At 38.2% G+C, this 21,083-nt stretch overlaps 1 protein-coding gene across 2 annotated transcripts in view; it reads left to right on the top strand.

The window, feature by feature from the left end:
- Positions 1-21,083, top strand: part of LRP2 (LDL receptor related protein 2) — a 258,128-nt gene that overhangs the window by 69,361 nt on the left and 167,684 nt on the right. For both annotated transcript variants that reach the window (XM_027866126.1, XM_027866127.1), the window contains exons 5-11: positions 441-551; positions 711-824; positions 3,913-4,029; positions 7,170-7,313; positions 9,705-9,824; positions 13,164-13,292; positions 16,282-16,451. In XM_027866126.1, the coding sequence (XP_027721927.1) occupies positions 441-551; positions 711-824; positions 3,913-4,029; positions 7,170-7,313; positions 9,705-9,824; positions 13,164-13,292; positions 16,282-16,451 (905 nt within the window). The remainder of the gene's footprint in view (positions 1-440; positions 552-710; positions 825-3,912; positions 4,030-7,169; positions 7,314-9,704; positions 9,825-13,163; positions 13,293-16,281; positions 16,452-21,083) is intronic.

The raw sequence follows: 21,083 nt of genomic DNA on the forward strand, positions 1-21,083 counted from the left end.
CCTTCCTTCCTTCCTTCCTTCCTTCCTTCCTTCCTTCCTTCCTTCCTCTCTTCCTTCCTTCCTTCCTTCCTTCCTCTCTTCCTTCCTTCCATCCATCCTTCCTCCATTCTTTCTTCCTTTGTCTTCTTCCCAATTTCATAAGATAAAAAGAATAGGTTATGAATGAATGAATGAATGAAAAAGCATTTTCTATGTGCCAAGCACTATGCTGTGTGCACTTCTGGAAGGCAGGGACTGTCTTTTTTGCCTCTTTTTGCATCCCCAGTGTTTAGCATGGTACTTGGCACATAATAGGTGCTTAATAAATGTTAATGCTTTGTCCAATATTACACTAAACACAAGGAATGCAAATATAAAAATAAGACAATCCCTGATTTCCAATGCTTGTTGATTGAATTGGATTGAATTAGACTGAACATATGTTTTCATTCTTTCTTTAGAATATCCAGTCTGTGCACAGTTGACTTGTGCCAACGGGGCATGTTATAACACAAATCAGCGGTGTGATGGGAAAGTAGACTGCCGAGACTCCTCTGATGAAGCCAACTGCAGTGAGTAGCCCTCAGGGCATGATGTGTGACAGGTTCTCTTTTTAAGCATGATGCATATTCTTCCCATAAGATAAAAATGATTAGAATCCCTTTCAGCTTGGTATGGATGGTAGAAACGAAATTGGCCTTTTTCTTTCCCCTTCTCACCTTGTGTCCCAGCTCAGAGATGTCTGAATACCCAGTTCCAGTGTGCCAATGGAGAGTGCATCCCTCGATCCTTTGTCTGTGACCACGATGATGACTGTGGAGACCAGAGTGATGAACATGATTGCAGTACGGTGATTCTGTTATTTTGGGTCCTGTTGTTCAAGGCTAACATCTTTTTTTTTAAACACCCTATTCATTCTTCTGAAACAAAAGAGGTATTAAACTAGACGGCTTTTGGAACCAGAAGAAAACTTAGAAACCTTGCCAAAAGTGTTAACCATGATGGTTTGACTCTTCGAAAGATAATCTGCCATGGGGTGGGGTTAAAAGAAAGATGATGGACAGAATTTGTTTCCTCCCCAAAGTTCTCATTGTTAAAGCCTCATATTTAGTTGTTACTGTTATTGGCTTTTTTTCTTCTATCTGTGTGTAATGTGTTCTAGGAATTCCAAATTCTTCCATTTTTCCAGGAGTAATAGTTGACACATTTGAGAGTAGAATACGAACGAATGAGCAGAAAAGCATTTATTAAGTACTTATTATGTGCAATGCTGGAGTGAAAGATACAAAAATGAGAGACTTGGTAGTGTTGATACTGGAAAGGAGGGCATTTATTCTATTGCACTTTAACCCTTTGTTGGGTTCATCCCTCACAGTTAGTTGAAAATCCCTAACAGATGGAAGTTGGGAGCCAATGAAGGAAATTCCAGAAAAGAATAGGTTATGAATGAATGAATGAATGAAAAAGCACTTTCTATGTGCCAAGCACTATGCTGTGTGCACTTTTGGAAGGCAGGGACTGTCTTTTTTGCCTCTTTTTGCATCCCCAGTGTTTAGCATGGTGCTTGGCACATAATCGGTGCTTAATAAATGTTAATGCTTTGTCCAATATTACACTAAACACAAGGAATACAAATATAAAAATAAGACAATCCCTGATTTCCAAGAGAGACAAGATATTTGGAAGTTTTAGTTGCACATTAGATGAAAATGGCTCAGTGGTCCTTATGATTTGGAAGCAAAGCCTATGGCAAGACAGTCTTCTTCATTGTCATTTCCATGAACAAAAGTATATTTCTTTCTGATGTTGAGCCATTAGATGGTGCTGAGGACTTTTGTGATGAGAAGTTTCTTTCATGTGTCTTCAATAGCTCTGGCTTCTGAGGAGATGGGTACTGTTATATTTGCAGAGGCATTTGCCAGGCTGCATTCTCCACATGAGTTTTTTTCCTGAAAGATGACTGCGGGAGTGTGCAGAAAGTAGAGCTGTTGTTGGGGAGGGAGGGAGGGAACAGGTAGGAGGAGACGTTGCAGTACCCATGGTCTCTTCTCATAGAGGTTGCTCACATGGATGATGGTTAAGGGGGCCAGGCTAGATTCTAAGAGAGTACTCCTATTTTCAGGACTCTTAAGCACATGATCCTGGGCTATCTCAATTAGTAGAATAGTAGAAGCAAAGGAAAAGAAGTCTGAGGCCCTCCACATGAGGAAACAAGTAATAATACTGACTAACTTGCCTCCTCATTTCTCCTACATCATGTGGATGCAGGGATAGTAGACAGAAAGTGAAGGTTACCTAACAAAGTTTTAAAAATTTCCATAATTCTCAACAACTGTTTCTGTACTTAGAGAAATATACAAAGAACCTGTGGTTTTACCCACATTGGGAACTCCTGCAATGGGAACTCCCTCCACTACTGAAGATTGAAAACCATGTATGATTTAGTAGTTCTGTGGAGTTTTCTGGGGAATATAGATGTTTAGTGATTTGTCCAGTATTACACAGAGTGTCAGAGGCAGGATTTGAACCCAGGTATTTTTAATTCTAAGCACACCACTCTAGTTAGTACCTAGTCTGTACCAGGCCACCTTTATCATTTGCATATCACCTTAGAGATAATGCATGAGTAAATTGAGGAAGTATAGAATATCTTCCCTTCCTCATCTATTAAATTAGAGAGTTGAACTGGATGGCTTCAGATGTCCCTTCTGGCTCTCCATCTATTATCTTCTGCCTAGCAATAGAGATGATGTTATCAATATATTTTTATGAAGGAAAAAAACCAATACTTACAGTACCTTTTCTTTTTTTATTAATTTATTTTTAGTTTTCAACTTCAATTTCATAAGCTTTTGAGTTTTAAATTTTCTCCCCTTTCCTCCCCACCTCCCTCCCTAAGATGGCGTGCAATCTGATATAGGTTCTACTTGTACATTTGTATTAAAATATTTTCACATTAGTCATATTGTAAAGAAGGGTTAGAACCAATAGGAGGAACCACACGAAAGAAGAAACACAATGAAACAAAAGGAAAAAAAGAGCAATAGCATGCTTTGATCTGCATTCAAACTCCATAGTTCTTTCTCTGGATGTGGATAACATTTTCTATCATGAGACTTTTGGAGATGTCTTAGATCCTCACATTGCTGAGAAGAGCTAAGTCTATCAAAGTTAGTAATTGCACAATGTGGTTGTTACTGTGTACAATGTTCTCCTGGTTCTGCTCATTTCACTCAGCATCAGTCCATACAGGTCTTTCCAGGTTTTTCTGAAGTCCACTTGCTCATCATTTCTTATAGCACAATAGTATTCCACAGTACTTCTTCTTGTTGCATGATTGGGTCAGAGGGATCCTAAGAGTCATTGATCCATTTGGTCTTGGAGCAAATTCCTTTGTCAAAAAGAGATAGTAATGACTACACCTGGGGTTGAAGTCATTGATATAAGATTCTGTACAAATATCAGTCTTACTTTCAAATGGCCACTCTTAAGTGAGCACCTTCTTCTAGGACTACCGACTTCTCCAATTCTAAATTAATTCTGAGATGAATTCCCTCAATATGTGAGCACCCTAGAGTCATTCATTTTTATTCTTTTGTTCTTTGACTAAGGAAACATTCATATGACTAACTATAGAAGTTTCAGCTGAAGGGTAGACCTTAGGTCTGGGTAAATGCACATTTCAGTAGAAAGAACACTGAACTTGGAGTAAAGAGACCTGGGTACTCTACCTAGATCTGTATCATTTACTAGTTGCATCACCTTTGGCATGGCATTTTACCTCTGATTTCAGGACCTTTATGAAATATGGAAATTGGATTAGATAATTTTCAAGGTCCCTTCCCCTTTAACATGCTATTAACCCATGATTCTAATTAGATTATTTTTCATGGTTTATATCTAAGGGATGACATTATTGATCTTTCTTCTTAGCCTATCAAACGTGCAAAGGAAATTTCTTTACTTGCCCAAGTGGCCGTTGCATTCATCAAAGTTGGGTTTGTGATGGTGATGATGATTGTGAAGATAATGCCGATGAAAATGGATGTGGTGAGTAGAGGACTTCTATCCCAGAAGATGTTTCCTACGACAAAATAAATTCATTCTATGTGAAATGCTTTTCAGGGCATACACCCTGTCTCCTCACTAGAACTGATAGACATGCAGAGTTGTCCGCAACTAGGGTTTAGTGGGGCCGAGTGACAGTAACAGTGACCTGGAAAGGTAGTCAGCAAAGGAAATCAAGTATTTAAAAAGGCCTATGTTTCATATACATACAATCAACTGGAAAAATTCCCTTGCCGTCACTAAGCATATTAGGTAGAATTATTCACCACACACCTATACTGCCCTTTTCCCCTCTACAGACTGGACACATACTAACTCAACTCAACTTAAACATTTATTAAACACTGATAACCCAAAGAAGATCAGGGCATTCTTTTTCCAATTTCCACTCTCACAGATAAGCCTCAGATCCTAGAGCAAGGCTCTTAATGTTCTAGGTGTACTCCTGACGGTTCTGGAGGTGATAATCCAGTGCTATTGGTGCAAACCTCCATTGCTTTGTTTCCTCCCAAGAATACCAGTTGAGAATTAGCTTTTTTGGTTTGTTTTTTGTGATTGTTATTCAGTCATGACTGACTCTTGGGGTTTTCTTGGCAAAGATCCTGGTTTGCCTTGCAAGCTTTGAGGGGTCTAGAGGATTTGGGGCTTCTCCTCTTCTCAACCACAACAATCATTCCCCTAGGACCACAACACACAGAAGCAGTGTCATTAATAGGAGAGGAGATGCTGCACACAGACTCACCTTGTCATATGTGAGCACCCAAGAGTCATTCATTTTTATTCTTTTGTTTTTTGACTATGGAAACATTCATATGACTAGCTGTAGAAGTTTCAACTGAAGGGTAGACCTTAGGTCTGGGTAAATGCACATTTCAGTAGAAAGAACACTGAACTTGGAGTAAAGAGACTTGGATTCTAGACCTAAATCTGTATCATTTACTAGTTCTATCACCTTGGGAATGGCATTTTACCTCTGATTTGCCATTTTCTTCTCCAGCTCATTTTACAGATGGGAAACTGAGGCAAACAGAGTTAAATGACTTATTTAGGGTCACACAGCTAGTGTTCAAGGCCAGATTTGGACTCAATGTTCCTGATTCCAGGCCTGGTGCTATATGCATGGCTACACCTGCATACTCCAAGAATTAGCTTACCCTTTCTTAGGTACCTTTTAGAAAAGTGTACTCACTAAGATGTTACAGTAAGAACAGTTGATACAAAATATCCCCCTAGAAGTCTGTCACATACTTTCCCACAAGTACAGGCGGAGTCCAGGGGAAAGTAGGCTCATGCTTAGAGAGCCCATGCAGCAGAGGTATTACTCATAGTTCCTAGTCGCTGGAAGTTTTTTTCTCTCATTCCTGAGGTGCTCAAGAATGATCTCATCGTGCTCATGCCCCTAAGCAAGGTGAGTTGGTGTGCAGTGTCTCCTCTCCTGCTACAGACACTGCTTCTGATTGTTGTGATCCTGATGGTTGTCATTGAGAAGAGGGAAAGTCCCAAATCCTCCAGACCCCTCAAAGCCTGCGAGATCCTCCTCTGGTCAGAGGGCTGGGGATGGGGAAGCATGACCAAGACCAAAGCTGAATGCTATGTTTGTTTCAGCCTTTCAAATGAATACAGTTCTAATTAGCTTGGTAATTCACATCAAATTTTCATCACGTTTTGTCAGACTATCCAAACAGAATTCTTATGCAACATCACTCCAGGTTAAAGGATTTTTTGCACTTACTCTAAAGTCTATTATCCTATTATCCTTGTAAAGTGGTTTCAATCCTACTCTTATACACCTGCTATTTACAGGCTAGGCTCTTATCAAGTTTTTGTCCTTTTGTGACTCCTTATGTCTTGTAGGGATAGTTTGATATTCATTTTAATGTGATCTAATTTGTAAAAAAAAAAAAAAGAAGGGCTTTAGGGATGGAGATGAAGTCAAAGAAGACAAGACAATGTGATTTGTCCCTGGCATTGGGGCATTCATGGAATGGTTCTAGCACTCTTTGGATGAGCCCATGCGCCCATGGCATTTTTTTCTTTGTTAACTCAAATTTCCCAGTAAAATAATGACATGGCAAAGGCTGGGGAATGTGGATGGGATGAGTGTGGGAGGTATAGGAGAGAAGGAGGTTAAGGGATAGAGATCAGAGATCATATGTGGGAGGAATTGCTTAGAAGCGCCCCCCCCCCCCATTTCGTTGGATTCCTCTTTGGTTCTGCTGCTTTTGGGATGTCCAGGAGTCCAATTTGTTCATGAACACCATGTCATAAAACCAAGTTAGCCATAGAGGTTACAGTCCCAGATGTGACAATGAAGGTTGCTTTTCTATGAAAATCTCTTGGTTCCACATACTATTTTACATATATAAATTTTTCACATATAAATGGCCTGAGAAAGTGGCCTAAAGACTCCATTTCTGTTATTCTTTCCAGTCTTATTGGGACCATGAAAACTTTAGCCCCACATTTGCCTTCTTCTATTAGAAATACTGAAGTGTTCCAGACAGTCCTGATTGCACAGCTCTTTGTTTAAGTCAGAAGTGTCAAACATGGGACCCCAACACTCCAGGGCAGTTAGAACTACATTAAAATATAATTGGGAAATGTTTAACAAAATAAAAAGTACAATAAAACATAGATAATTTTACATTTTAAAACTAAATCAACATGTGACTGTCAGGGTTCTGTATTATGGATTAATGGCCCTGTTCACATTGGAGTTTGACACCACTAGTTTAAGTAACTGAGTCTTCTTCTGGAGGGGAGAGGAGAGGAGATTGTCTTGCTTGTGTATCATGCAAACTCATGTCTTCTTCTAACTACCTGACTTTGGACCATTTCCTTAACCATTAGTGTCTCCATCACAAATATACAAGGGTAAGAAGAAGAAGTTGAACTTAAATTAACCAATCTTGCTACTCATCAGCTCGGACAAAATGTTAGTGAGAAAGCCAGTTTAAAGTATTGACTGGATATGATTTACGGATTATCTATTATTTGTTTTCCTGTATGCCTCCCATTAGCATGGACTAAAAAATAAAAAAGAAATGGGCTTTGCTTTACAAAAATAAAAATATTCATCATCATCTGAAATGGTTCATGCTTTTTTTTCCTCTTCTGTTCAGAAAGTGGTCATCATGAGTGTTACCCAGGAGAATGGGCCTGTCCAGGGTCTGGGCACTGCATCCCAGTTGAAAAACTTTGTGATGGTACATCCGATTGCCCTTCTGGAGAAGATGAGACCAATGTGACTGCAGGCAGACATTGCAGTGAGTATAAGGGCTCTCAGGAGTGGGCTATTACGCAAGAAGCCTAAGCTTTCCTTCCTGCCACTGCAAATTAGAGGGTGGCTATTCTATGTAGTGAAAAGAAAAAAGATAATTATGATAGTAACTTGTTCTATAGGTCTTTAAAGTTTACAAAGTGAAATTTTACAAATTTACAAAAGGGAAAATTTATGAAGTGAAATTAACAAAATTAAAAAACATAGAGAGGTAAGTTCTGTATATTATCTCATTTAATTCTCATGATAGTCCTGGGAGGTAGATGCTACAAATATTTCTATTTTACAGAAACTAAGGCTTAGAAAGTTAAAAGTGACATGTTTATGGTTACCAAGGTTATTAATCATTGGAAGCAGGATTTTTTTTTTTTTTAGTGAGGAAATTGGGGTTAAGTGACTTGCCCAGAGTCACACAGCTAGGAAATATGTGTCTGAGGCCAGATTTGAACTCAGGTCCTCCAGACTCCAGCGCTGATACTCTATCCACTGAGCCACCTAGTTGCCCCTGGAAGCAGGATTTGAACCCAGTTCACCTGACTCTAGGTCCAGTACTCTTTCCATGACTGTGCTGCTTTGCTGTGGCACTAAATATAGGGTCAGAAGACCTTTATTGAATCATAGCTCTGGTACATACTAGACCATGGGCCATTTTCATAACATGTCTGTGCCTCTGTTTTCTTGTACTGATTGTACTTGATGAAGTATTGTCGGGACAAAATGAGGTAATGTGTATAAAGTGCTTTTTAAATTGTTTCTCTATGCAGTTCAACATATTGTTACTAAACATCAACTATGCCTAAAAGCATTAAGAGCTTATAGTGGGGGAAAGGGTAAGTACACTAATAAATGTGACACATAGGTAATAATAATAATAATAAAAATAATAAAGCTAACATTTATATAATACTTACTATGAGCCAAGCACTGTCCTAAGTACTTTATAAATATTATCTCATTTGGTCTTCACAACAACTTATCTGGGAGGTAGGTGTAATTTGTCCCTATTTTACAGATGAGGAAGCTGAGGCAAACAGAGATCAAGTGACTTGTCCAGGGTCACACAGCTAATATCTGAGGTTGGATTTGAACTCATGTATAGGAGATGGTCAAGAAAAGTTCTTTGGAATGTGAAGAACGAAAAAAATAACCTTCACCTCTGGGGATGGTAGTGGATAGGAAAGGCTTCATGAAGGATGTGTGGCTTGAGTTGAGCCTTAATGAAAGGGAGGGATTTAGAATGTTGGAAACAGAGGAGAGAGTACTTTCTGGCATGGAAGATGATGTGAACTAAGGCACAGAGATAAGAAATGTTAGGATGACCTGGAGATAGAGAGTAGTTCAGTTTGGCTGGTGTATAGGTATGAGGAGCAACAGATTGGAACCTAGTGGGATACTTGGTTCAGGGACTGATGTTTTATTTGGAAGGCAATTGGGAACCACTGAAGGTTTTTGAGTAGAGGAATGGCATGAATTCAAATGGTTATTAGGAAGATTTCTTGGGCAGCAGTGAAGAAGATGGAGATAAGTTAGATAGAAGAAGACAAGTTGTCAGACAATTGGGACAGAAGTGGAAAGAAGAGATGAGGGCCTGAATAGAGAGGTAACTGTGAAAGTAAAGAGGAGGGGGATAGTTGGGAGATGTATTTTGGATGTAGAAGAAATGGAATTTGGCAATTGACTAAGTGTGAGTGGTCAAGGAGAAGGAAGAGTTAGCAACAATTTCGATGGTATGGATCTATGTACATACTATTATTTTATTTTTATTATTATCATAGCTGTTTAGTAACAAATTTGATTTATAAAAAAGATATTTTGGAGATTCCCCCCTCTATCACACATATATGAAAAATTATTGATTTTTATATATGAAGATAAAATTACTAACCCATGGTCTAGTGTCATTTATTTAGCACTTCATGGTTTGCAAGGTACTTTACAAACATTATCTCATTTTATCCTCCTGGCTACCCTGGGAGTTAGGTATTATTACTATACTCATTTTACAGATGAGGAAACTGAGGCAGGCAGAAGTTAAGTGACTTGCCCAGGGTTACTTGATAGTAATTGTTTGAGTCAGCATTTAAATTCAGTTCTTCAGCTGATCCCAGGTTCAGAGCTATATCCACCATGCTATGGAGTATAAGCTTTGGGTTGTTTTTACAGTCATCACGTTGATTTATGTTGAGTTGTAAGCATCAGATTAAATTTAATTTTTAAAAAACCCAGTATTGAGTTAATACCTATTACATGCAAGTCACCATGACAATTTTGAATGCCTCGTCCTATACTTTCTGACTTTAGAAAGGAAAAAATCCATTACTTTGTAGGAAAATTGGCTCTGCTACTCGCATTGCTAAAAGTAATAATCTTTGTTTAGATATATCTCAGTGTGCCACCCTGAGCTGTCAGCATCGTTGCCACACCTCACCAACTGGAGGGATTTGTTATTGTCCCCAGGGTTATGTCATCAGCTCCAATGATAGCCGGACCTGTATTGGTAAGTCAAAAATGGGAGAATCCATGTCCTGAGAATCCAGGGAATTTCTACTTGTGGTTAGAGGTGATGACAATTGTTATTGTTCAGTCTTTTTTTCAGTTGTTTCTGACTCTTCTTGACCCTATTTGGGGTTTTTTTTGGTAGAGATCCTTGAGTGGTTTGCCATTTCCTTCTCCAGTTCATTCTGCAGATGAGGAGACTGAGGCAAACTGAATTAAGAGACTTGCCCAGAGTCACACAGCTAGTAAGTGTCTGGCCAAATGAGTCTTTCTGACTCCAGGCCTAGTACTCTATCCGCTGTACCACATACCTTGACATTAGTAAGATACAAAACATTCTTTAAGCTGTTCATATTGTTTAGATTATATACATTCAATTCATCTTAGAACAATTTTCAGACTAATGCATTTATCTTTGTTTTCTGTTTTTTATTCTGAGAAGCATAAGGTGGGGACAAGCAAGGGGAAAGGAAGAATTTTTTTAAAAAAAGGAAATAAATTATTTTTATTTGATTTTTTCTCTTATGTTAACAATGGAGCCATTAAAAATGCTTGTCTCTTCCCACTGATAGAATTACTTGAGGAATAAACAAAATGATCACAAAGAGTGACATGGTGTCAAAATATTAACAAGATTGCACTTTTCCTCGTGTGGTTTCTCTGTGCCTTCAGATTCTGGAAGCTGGCTTTAGACCTTTCAGTTTCTATAAATCAGTGCCCTCTTCTCATTTGGTAAAGCCTTACTCCCTTCTTGTTCCACTCATACTATTAATGATAAGGTTTAGGAAGGTTTTCCTTCACTTATTCCCATGCCTTGTCTAGAAAACAAAACCTTATTCTAGTGACTAAAAGTCAGACAGGATGTGTTTTTTGAAAAAAAAAAATATTTATAGGTAAGACCTCAAAGGCAAAGCTCCCGAATATTTGCTGTCCAGGAGGTTAGGACTACTTGCTCTCAAAAATTCCTAGTCACACTGCATGCTCTTCTGAAGCTTCCCATCACTACTCTGTCTCCCTTGACGGCTCTGAACACTTGGCCAATCTCATGGTTCTTGTATTTAGAATCAGGTGGTGTCATGACCTGGGTATTTCCTCTTGAATGTCCTGTCCTTGCCTTTTCACTGGGGTGAACTGATGTGCGTGCTCAGTAGAGCACAGAGAGAGGGTGGCCAAGTAAAAGCTTTTTTCTGGCCTCGTTATCATTAAATACAGAATATCCGCATTTGAAAGGTATTGAGTAATTCCTAATTCTTTGATAACAGGTTCAATTCAATTAATTTAGTTTCAATAAATGTTTATTCAGAACCTGCTATATTCAAGGCACAGTTCTAGGTACTGGAGATACAAAGACTAAATCAAAACAGTTTTTGTTCCTTCATTTCACATTCTAACTGGGAGTCGGCATGGCCCTCAGGGGCTCTTAACGGGATGGTGGAACCTCTTGGTGTTTGCCAGATTGTGTATTCACATGGCAGTATGGTATCACCTACCTTTTGTTCCTGAGCTTAGCGGTATTTGAGGTAGGTCTGATTTAACAAATACTATCTATTCATCTGAGCCTAGACAACTAGTCAGTCCCTGGAATGTGTGGGGTTACAGTCAGCTTTGGGGATTTGGAGACTGAAAGGGTCTTGCCTCCTTTTCTTTCTGACCTGTTCTGAATTCTTGTTGTTGCCTTGAGTTCCCATAAGGTTACAGAGGTGATCTGAGGTCTAGAATGTAGACTGAAGAACCTCAACAACCCACTTGTGAGTTATAATTGTAACAGATTAGAATTTTAAAATTCAAATTATAAATAAATGGCAGAGGAGTGCAATAGTACACACAAACTTTTAAGCATCCTCGCAAGTTCGTTTTACAAAAAACTGTTTTTACTTAGAGTTGAAAGTAGACCAAAGAAGACTTTCAAGTTGACCTGTGACAAAATATCATCTTTTTAAAAAAGCAAAATACTCTCAATTGCTACTCTCCAATTCTTTATTCTAATCACATCTAGAAGATTCAAGTGAAATCTGGCACGTCCTATACATTAAGGAATACGTTTGATATTTAGTGCTCCCTAAGTTCAGTGTGTCTCTTTACTTCTCCATGCTTTGGTTCCCTTATCTATAAAATGGGTTTAGCTGTCCTGGCCATTAGATGAAGTGTGAGATTCATGGATAAAAATCATCTGATATTGACAATATGTTGAGTAATCTTCCATTTTCTGACCAAAAACAGAGCTCTCTTTCTCCTGGTAGTGTTCATGAAAGTCACGCTGGTGGAAAATGGATTAGACCATGACTGGTCTTTGGTTTTCCTTCTAGAGAAATTCTCTCTCAGAATCAACTAACCTGCTAGAAGCAATAGTACAAAAAGAATGGCTCTGCATATGTAAAGGATATTTGAAAATAAACAGACAAGCATTTTTCTATTGAAAAGTTTCATTTCAGAAACTTGGGCAGTAGTTTTGGGACATATATGAAGATTCATCTCAGTATATGATCCCTTTAAGATTCCTTTCCTGACTAACTGACTTTCTACACTTGGTATTCTTACTCCAATCTATATGGAGCTGTCACTTGCTCATGATTTGTGTTGTGATTGTTTTATTGTCTACAGTTTATTTTCTCAATTAGATTGTAAGCTCCTTGAAGGCAGGAAATCTGATTTCTCTTTCTTTTGTAAACTCCAGAAAACGTAATCCAATTTAATCTACAAAGTAGATTGTCAATAAATTAAAAAAAAATGAATGATTAGGGTCATAGTAGAATTGGTAAAACCTCTGAGGGCTGAGGCTATTTTTGTTTTGTTTTTTTGTCTTTACATCCCCAGTGTCTTGCACATTGTACATACTTAATAAAAGTTGAATTAATTTGTGAATGACTGGCAAAATTATTTTTCATGTCTGGGCTTTGCTGCAATGCTGTGGATGATAGGTTTTTAAATAGAAGCTTTATCAAATGGCACCCTTTATTTAAGAAGTAGATTTGTTTTAGGCTTTGCTTCATTTTGGAAGGAAGAATCAACACAGAAATATAGGAATGTTGGAATTGCCTTAAGAGAGGTAGTGTTACTTAACTATGAGTCTTACATATTTTGGAAAGTAATTGTCCTAGTGTTCATTGAAAAAAAAACACCTCGAAAAAACACATATGAAATGACTTTTTCTTCTGTTTGATGGATAGCCTACCTGATATCGTGTTTTATAAAAATTCTTTATTATGTAACTACATCCACATGCCTTTGATGGAATGAAGTTTTTGTAGCATCCTGAATTGCCATCTGTACAAATTTCTCAAGGGTTCTTTAGGTAAATACTGTGAAGGATGATGACAAACTTGTGTTTTCCATATGGTAGATTTTGATGACTGCAAGATGTGGGGTGTGTGTGATCAGATGTGTGAAGATCGCCTTGGCCATCACCAGTGTCATTGCGTGGAGGGTTATGTCCTGGAACAACACCGGCATTGTCGAGCCAATGTATCCTGTAAGTACATGGCAGAGAAAATGTCATCACCATTATCTTTTGATTATTCAGGGATTAATTATACTCTTTGTGAATTATCTATGACCCTGGCTTTTTCTTTGGGGTCTAAGCCCATTATTATGTAATAAATATTCCATTTAGAATTTACTGACAGACATTTAATTTCTATTCCATTTACTGATTCTGAATATACACAATAAATGTGAGATTAACGATACATATATTATTGTTTACATTTGGATAGTATTTTATAGTTTATAAAACACACACATTACATACATTGTTTAATTATATCCTCATAATAACCCCATAGGGTGGGTAGTACAAGCATTATCACCCCCATTTTATAGCTGAGGAAACAAAAGTTCAGAGAGTTTATTTGACAGAGCTAGTACTTGATCTACGTCTGATGACTCCATGCCTTTTCTCCCCTGTGGCCTTGTGGTGTCATGGTGGCAGACTTCATCTTTATGTGGAACATCACATCAGATCCCTCCAACAGCAGAATCAGACTCCCTTGACTATTGTAATTTTGAAGCTTGTAATCCCTTTAGGGATGCCCACAATGGTCCCATTTCCTACATAAGGGGCTTATTTTTCTTAGTTTATTTATTTATTTTTTTAGGCAATTGGGATTAAGTGACTTGCCCAGGGTCACACAGCTAGTAAGTGTCAAGTGTTTGGTCTGAGGCCGGATTTGAACTCAGGTCCTCCAGACTTCAGGGCTGGTGCTCTATCCACTTCGTCACTGAACTGCCCCTGCTCTTAGCCTATCTGTGGAGGAGACATGACATGACTGACAGGCCCTGAGTTCAGTGAATCATCTCCAGGCTCAGCTTATCTGCCTTATCCCCTTTCCCAGGTTTTCTTTGGTGACTCCTTTCAAATATTCCCAGGGAAGGACTTTTCCCAGAGTCCCTTAATTTATATTCTTATAGTACGTGATGTTTGAACATGAGAACTACACAACATAGTTTGGAGCAACAAAAGTTTAGATTACATTTGCGCTATTCGACTGTGATCTGTAGGCTATCAACCCAGAGATTGCACCAGTTTTGGTCTTCATAGCTCATCAGGACTCTCAACAAAACCTCCTTTTCTGATTAGAAAGACAGAGGGTGGAACAAAACATTCTTCCCAATGCCTTCATTTAAAAAGGGCTTATAGCCCAGGCATCTCCCAGCAGCTGTACTCTTGGGACTGAAGGGCTCCATTGTCATCATACCCCCGCCCCTTTCAGCCTCTTTTTGTGGGTTGTCTTCCCAGTTAGATTGTACGCTCCTCGAGGGGAGGGACTGTTTTTCTTTTTCTTATTTGTATCGCTAGTGTTTAGCACAATGAATTGAATTGACACACCACCATTTGTGGGGATAATTTTGATGTGATTTATGTAATATTTAGTCAGGGGTTTTCCAAACAGAGTCCTACAGTTTTGGTGGTGAAACTTGTGGAGGAAAATAGATTAAAAACTGTTGTGGAAACCTTGTTCAAAAATGTTGAGACATAAAATTGTTCCTATTTTGGCTTTGGGGTATTTGGGTAGTGAATACTTCATTTATTTTTAACTATTTCCAATTGTTCTTTCATGAGTTTCAGGAGATGAAACCCACTATCTTCAGGCATTTATTGATGTTGGGCTATGTTTATTGAGTGTTTCTGGGTATAAAACGGTGACTTTTCAGATATTACTCTTAGTTCTAATATGGCGTTATGATTCTCAGGCTAGCAGTGATAGTAGACCAGCATATTAGAATTGGTAGGTATCATTGTAATTATGAAATTGAAGCTCATCATTTTATAAATGAGGGAAGTGAGGCTCCTTAATGACTTGCCAAGTAGCAGAATGAGGTTCAAATCCAGAGATTCTGAGTTCAAATCCAGGGTCCTTTCCACTATGTCACTCTGTCTTCTTAAACTATATTATTTTGAGAAATGCCAAAAACATTTATATATGGAGTAGGGTCACATCATGCCAATAGTCTTGGCATTCAAGGCCTTCATAACCTAGTCCCATCCTACTTTTCCAAGTCTTCTTACACCTTATTCCCTGACACACACTCTGATCCGGTGATACTAATTCCTGGCTGTTCCATGAACAAGACAAGAGTGTTCCATGAACACTCCATTTCTTGGCTCTAGACATTTTCTCTGGCTCCCCCTATGCCTGAACCACTCTTCCCTGTTAACTCCAACTGCTGACCTCCCTGGTTTCCTTTAAGTCCCAACTAAAATCCTACCTCCCACAGGAAGCCTTTTCCAACCCCTCTCAATTCCAGTGCCTTCACTTTGTTATTTCCTGTTTATCCTGTATATAGCTTTGCATATGTTTGTTTGAGTGTTATCTTCCCCATTAGATTTTAAGCTTCTTGAGGGCAGGGACTGTCTTTTTCCTCTTTTTGTGTTCCTAGCACTTATTACAGTGCTTGTCACTTTGTAGGTGCTTAATAGATGTTTATTGATTGATTGATTGAAAAGACCTACATGATAGAGAAGATCCCAGGATTAGGAGCCAGGAGATCTGTATTCTTGTCCTGACCCTGTTCCTAACTTATTAGAAGTTGGTTTCATCATCTAGATCTCTTAAAAAAAACAAAACAAAACAAAACAATGCAAATAGATAAAATAAATGAGGTACCCATTACCCCAAATACCCTAATGCCAAAACCAGAAATAAATTTGAGCAAAGTTTCTCCCATAGCTTTTAATCTACTTTCCTCCACAAATTTCACTGCCAAATCTGTAGGTAGTTTAGGTAGTTCGTTGTTGATAGTTGTAGGTAGTTTAATCTTTCTGGGACTATTTCTTCATTTCTAAAATGGAGGTGACCATACTATAATTGGTTACCCTATGAAGTTATAGTGACTGAGGGTAAGACAAGATGAAATATGAGAAAGCCTTTTGAAATGTAGAAAGAGTCATAAAAATGTGAGATGCTGCTATTTCATCTTATTAAATGCAATGAGTGATTTCTGTCTCCTTCCCTTTTTAGCTGGTGTAGCATCTCTGATTTTCTCCAATGGTCGGGACTTACTAATTGGTGATATCCATGGAACAAGCTTCCGAACCCTGGTACAATCTCAGAATCGTGGAGTGGCTGTGGGTGTGGATTTTCATTTTTACTTGCATAGAATCTTTTGGACAGACACTGTACAAGATAAGGTAAGTAGAAATCTCAAGACTGGGTCCTGAGAAGGGAGTGGTACCAAGAGCGGAATGTGTTGATAGCTTTTCATTTTTGAGAGTAGATGCAGGCAGTGCCTTTGTCTTCTAACAAAAAAGGCCCTTGAGATATTTTATGTTAATCACCACCTTTTCCATGCTATACTATTACATGTGATACATTAAACAAAGCAGCCTATTATATGGATTAGTCTTGAGCAACTTTTAATTTTATTCGAAATGGAGTCCAAGAGCTTAATTAAGAGAAATAGTAGACATTCTTTCAAAACTGGTTAGATATTTAGTTGTAATTTTTTGAAACTTGATCGCTTAAAATGTAAAAAGTACTGTGCTTTTTTGGATGATAAAATTCAGATTTCACCTGCATCTTCTAAATGCAACTGGAGTTGAGGATTGGATAACAAATATTGACAGTATTTGGTTTAACAAGCCAATATGTTGTTACATAGCCTTATTTGGAAAGTAAGATGTATTTAATTTCAACTTTGAATAAGGTAGTGGAGATTTTAAGAAATCAATTTGTGAGACTCCTTAAAGGTAGGGTAGGTCTCTTTCTCCCTTTTGTCATTTTCCTTTATTTCCAAGAGAGAATTCCAACACATTGTAAGTATAGCTTCCTTAGAATTTTGTAGAATGAGAACCTGGTCCAATTGTAATTCTGATTTGCTTAATAGGTAAAGGATCCATGATGACTTCATCAGTGTGGGTTTTCCTTACCCTGATGTAGATTGCATCTTCTCTCCACCTTAGTAGACAGTATTCATGAGTTGTGACTAAAACAATTCATCACCATTGGGCAACTCTTTTGTGAGTAGCTTCTTCAGAATAGGCTAGGTTGGCCCTTAGAGGGCAGGCACAAGATCCATTCTTGGGTCTGTAGCCAAAGCTTTTTAATTTGGTAATACAAGATTTAGAGTTGGAATTCAATTGAATTAAATTTAACAGACATTTGTTAAAGGATTTTAAAACAGATTCCCATCACTATACTAATGATGAAACTGAGGCCCAAGAAGGTTGTCACTCGCTCACTGTCACACAGATATTAAGTGATAACTAGGATTCAAACCCACATCTTCCGTTTCTTTCTACTATGCTACAATAGGAAAAAAAAGCACTGGATTTGGAGTCAAGATTTGAATCTTACCCTTATTACTTAATAATTTTGTGATCTTAGGTAAGTCACTTCTCTTGGCTTCAGTCTCTTTCTCTATAAAATGGTGAGGTTGGCCTAGATTAAACACAGAAAGTCAGAATTAGAAGGGTCTTCAGTGTCCATCTAGTCCAACACATACATGAACAAGAATCTACAACATCTCAGACAAATGGTCATTCAACTTTAATTTGAAGACTAATGAAGGCTAACCCACTGTCTCCAAGGCAGCACATTGCATCCTAATTGTTAAGAAATTTCTTCTTAAACTTATATTTGTCTCTTTGGAACTTTCCACCCACATCTCCTCATTCTGGCATTTTGGCAGAACCAATCTAAGCAGAGAAAGTCTAATCTCTCCTCTGCAGAACAGCTCTTTAAATAAGATCATCAAATTCCTCCTGAGTCTTTTCTCTTGCAGGATATGTTTCCCCTGTTCCTTCAATTTGACTCTGTAAGATCGGGTGTTAGCTACCCCTCAAATTTTTATGTCACCTGAGAATTTGATGAACATGCCATCTGTATCTCTAGCCAAGTCATCGGACAGTTTTTTTTGTAGTAATTCCTAATTATTATCTAGCACTTGAATTTGGTTTTCTCCCCTCAACTTGGTTAGATAGCTTTCCATTTCTGAATCCTTTATCTAGAAATCCATTGACATATTCAAACATAGTTATCTAGAATTCAGACTTCTAGAATTGATAAATAGCACCAGACATTGTGGAGTAAGAGCCCCTGCATTAGGAACCCAGCAATTCCACTTCTGTTGCCCTCAAAGAACAGTGAACATAGGGTTAAAAGAGCTGGGCTCATGTCTCCTTTCCTTTATCTGGACACATCAGTTATTCTCCCTGAGGCTCACTTTCTTTATATGAATTAGCATGATAACTTTCCTTTTTGTGTTTGAATCCCCAGAGTTTAGCACAGTGCTTGGCATACTGTATGCACTTAAGTGTTTTTTCATTCATTCATTCATTCATTCATTCATTCATTCATTCATTCACTTATTTGTCTATCCTTTAATCTATTTTACTTTTCTTCATTGAAAAAGAATGGCTTACCTTTACATAGCCATTTGCACTTAAATTACTTTAGAAAATACATTATGTTAGGACAGGATAATTTTACTTTATCTCCTTTAAGGGGTTGATGAGAGGCTCAAATAGGGTAATATTGATGAAGCTCTCTGCTCCTTTAAGGATCTGCTATTTCATTGGTGTGGGCATTCTTTCCCTCTACTACAGAACCACTCCTATCAGTTGATGGTCTTCATGTATTTCTGTGGCCAAAAAACCTCCTTCATTATTTAGTTGCTGTGTTTTGAACAAACGGGTCCTTTTCCTCTTCCCTTTGAGGATCAACTAATTTGTTCGTAACCACAGCAAAGTGGTTAACTGGCCTCTCCAACTTAGCTAGGTTGGGCTCTAGATGAGAAATACACTGTCCCTCACTGGACCCATAAACATTTAAATCTGTTTGGGAGGACTTGCCAGAACTTTGTGTTCTGCTGGCCCAACCTTCAAGGGTAGTGACATAGCAGGAGTTTTTAGAGTCAGAGATCTTAGGTTCAAATCCCAGCTCTGCTGCCTACTACCTGTGTGACCCTTGACACGTCAATTAATTTTTTTGGATGTTAGCTTCCTTATCTCTAAAATGAGTGGTTGGATGAGATTGTCTCTGAGGTCCCTTCAAGCTTTAAATCTATGATGCAATGAACCTATAAATGTATAGTGTTCACTTTCAGACTTCCATCATCTTGGTTGCCCACCCTTGTTAATGTTCTTCCTAAAGTATGTCATCCAGAACAGAATATAATACTTAATAATATACTATATATTATAATATAGGCAGTCTGACCAGAGAAGAGCACAGGAGAACTTTCTTTTGGATGCTTTGCCTCTTTTAATTAATATTACAAAAGCTTTCTTGGTGGTCACATCACGCCATTGTTGATATTCAGCTTGTAGGCCACTGAAATTCTCCAATCTTCTTCAAATAGACCGAACGTGTTAGAGATGATTTCTCAAGTTTCTTTCAACTTTAGAACCCATGAGCTTTTGAAGAAACTTTTTGGAGTAAATAACTAGAGAATTTGGTTTCCTTTCACTTAACTGTCGTACTGTCAGTCTGTGATCACACCATCTTCTTAATTTTATAATTCTTTTATTTTGTTATCTCTGATAGAATATAGGGAGATTAATTAGGAACAGGAAGTTCTCAAGAAAGTGGCCGCTTATCTGTTAATCTGAATATAGAAACTAGGTGTTCCATTTTGGGAAAGAAAAAAAAAACAGATTTATCAAAAGTTTGATTGTTGAGTGTAATGCATATAAAAGCGTGACTCTGGAGCAGCTAGGTGGCACAGTGCTTAGAGCACTGGCCCTGGATTCAGGAGGACCTGAGTTCAAATCCAGCCTCAGACATATAATACTTACTAGCTGGGTGACCCTGGGCAAGTCATTTAATCCCATTGCCCAACCCAAATAAAAACACACACACACACACAAACATGACTCTACCAAAATATGCTACTTGAATAAACACAAAACTTTTTTTGTAGGAAGTGGTGATTTAGACTCTGTCCCTTCTGGCCTCCTTGGTGGTCTTGCACATTTCAATTTAATTCGATTTAATTCAACAAATATTTATTGATTTATTGATTGTGCTTGGGGCAGCTCGGTAGATAGTGTGCAGGCCCTGGAGTTAGGAAGAATCATCTTCCTCAGTTCAAAATTTTCCTCAGTCATTTACTAGTTGTGTGATGCTGGGCAAGCCACTTACCCCTGTTTGCCTCAGTTTCCTCATCTGTAAAATGAACTGGAGAAGGAAATGGCAAACCATTATGGTATCTTTGCCAAAAAAACCCCAGATTGGGTCATGAAGAGTTGGACACAACTGAAATGGCACAATAACACTGTATGCTTGTCACTGTGATTCTTGCCCTGATTTCTTCTAGAAGCATATTCTATACTTCCCTTCATCTCTGTGAGGGTAGAACACCTAGAATTTTTTCTAAAATCTTTGTTGTTTTCCTCTAGAGTCTAACCCATCAGCTTGAAAGGAAAACATCCCTTTCTTCTTTGAGAGGTGTCTGCAGAATAGACTGGAATTTCTTACATGTCCCTACAAAAGCTGAAGGGTGATATTGGGCATATTTCCCTATTAGATGTATAACAAAGACTGCTGAGAGGCTGTTTGCTGTAGATAATATTATAATAATGCTTCAATACTTAAGTTGGTATATGTACAGGTCTCCTCTATTGTAGATGGGTTTTGTGAATTGCTGTAACAGAAAAACAAACAAAGGAAAAAAAAACCAACCGAAACCAAATTCCTGGTGCCCAGCTTTCTGGTAACAAGGCACTCTGCTGTTTGCTAGGCAGGTCTTTGGATGAGAGATATATAGTCCTTTGCCAGGCATGCACTGGAAATCTTTCCAGCTTGTTAGAACTTGCCAGTCT

This window comes from Vombatus ursinus, unplaced genomic scaffold, assembly GCF_900497805.2.
Source record: "Vombatus ursinus unplaced genomic scaffold, bare-nosed wombat genome assembly UNPS02014779.1, whole genome shotgun sequence".
Taxonomy (NCBI): domain Eukaryota; kingdom Metazoa; phylum Chordata; class Mammalia; order Diprotodontia; family Vombatidae; genus Vombatus; species Vombatus ursinus.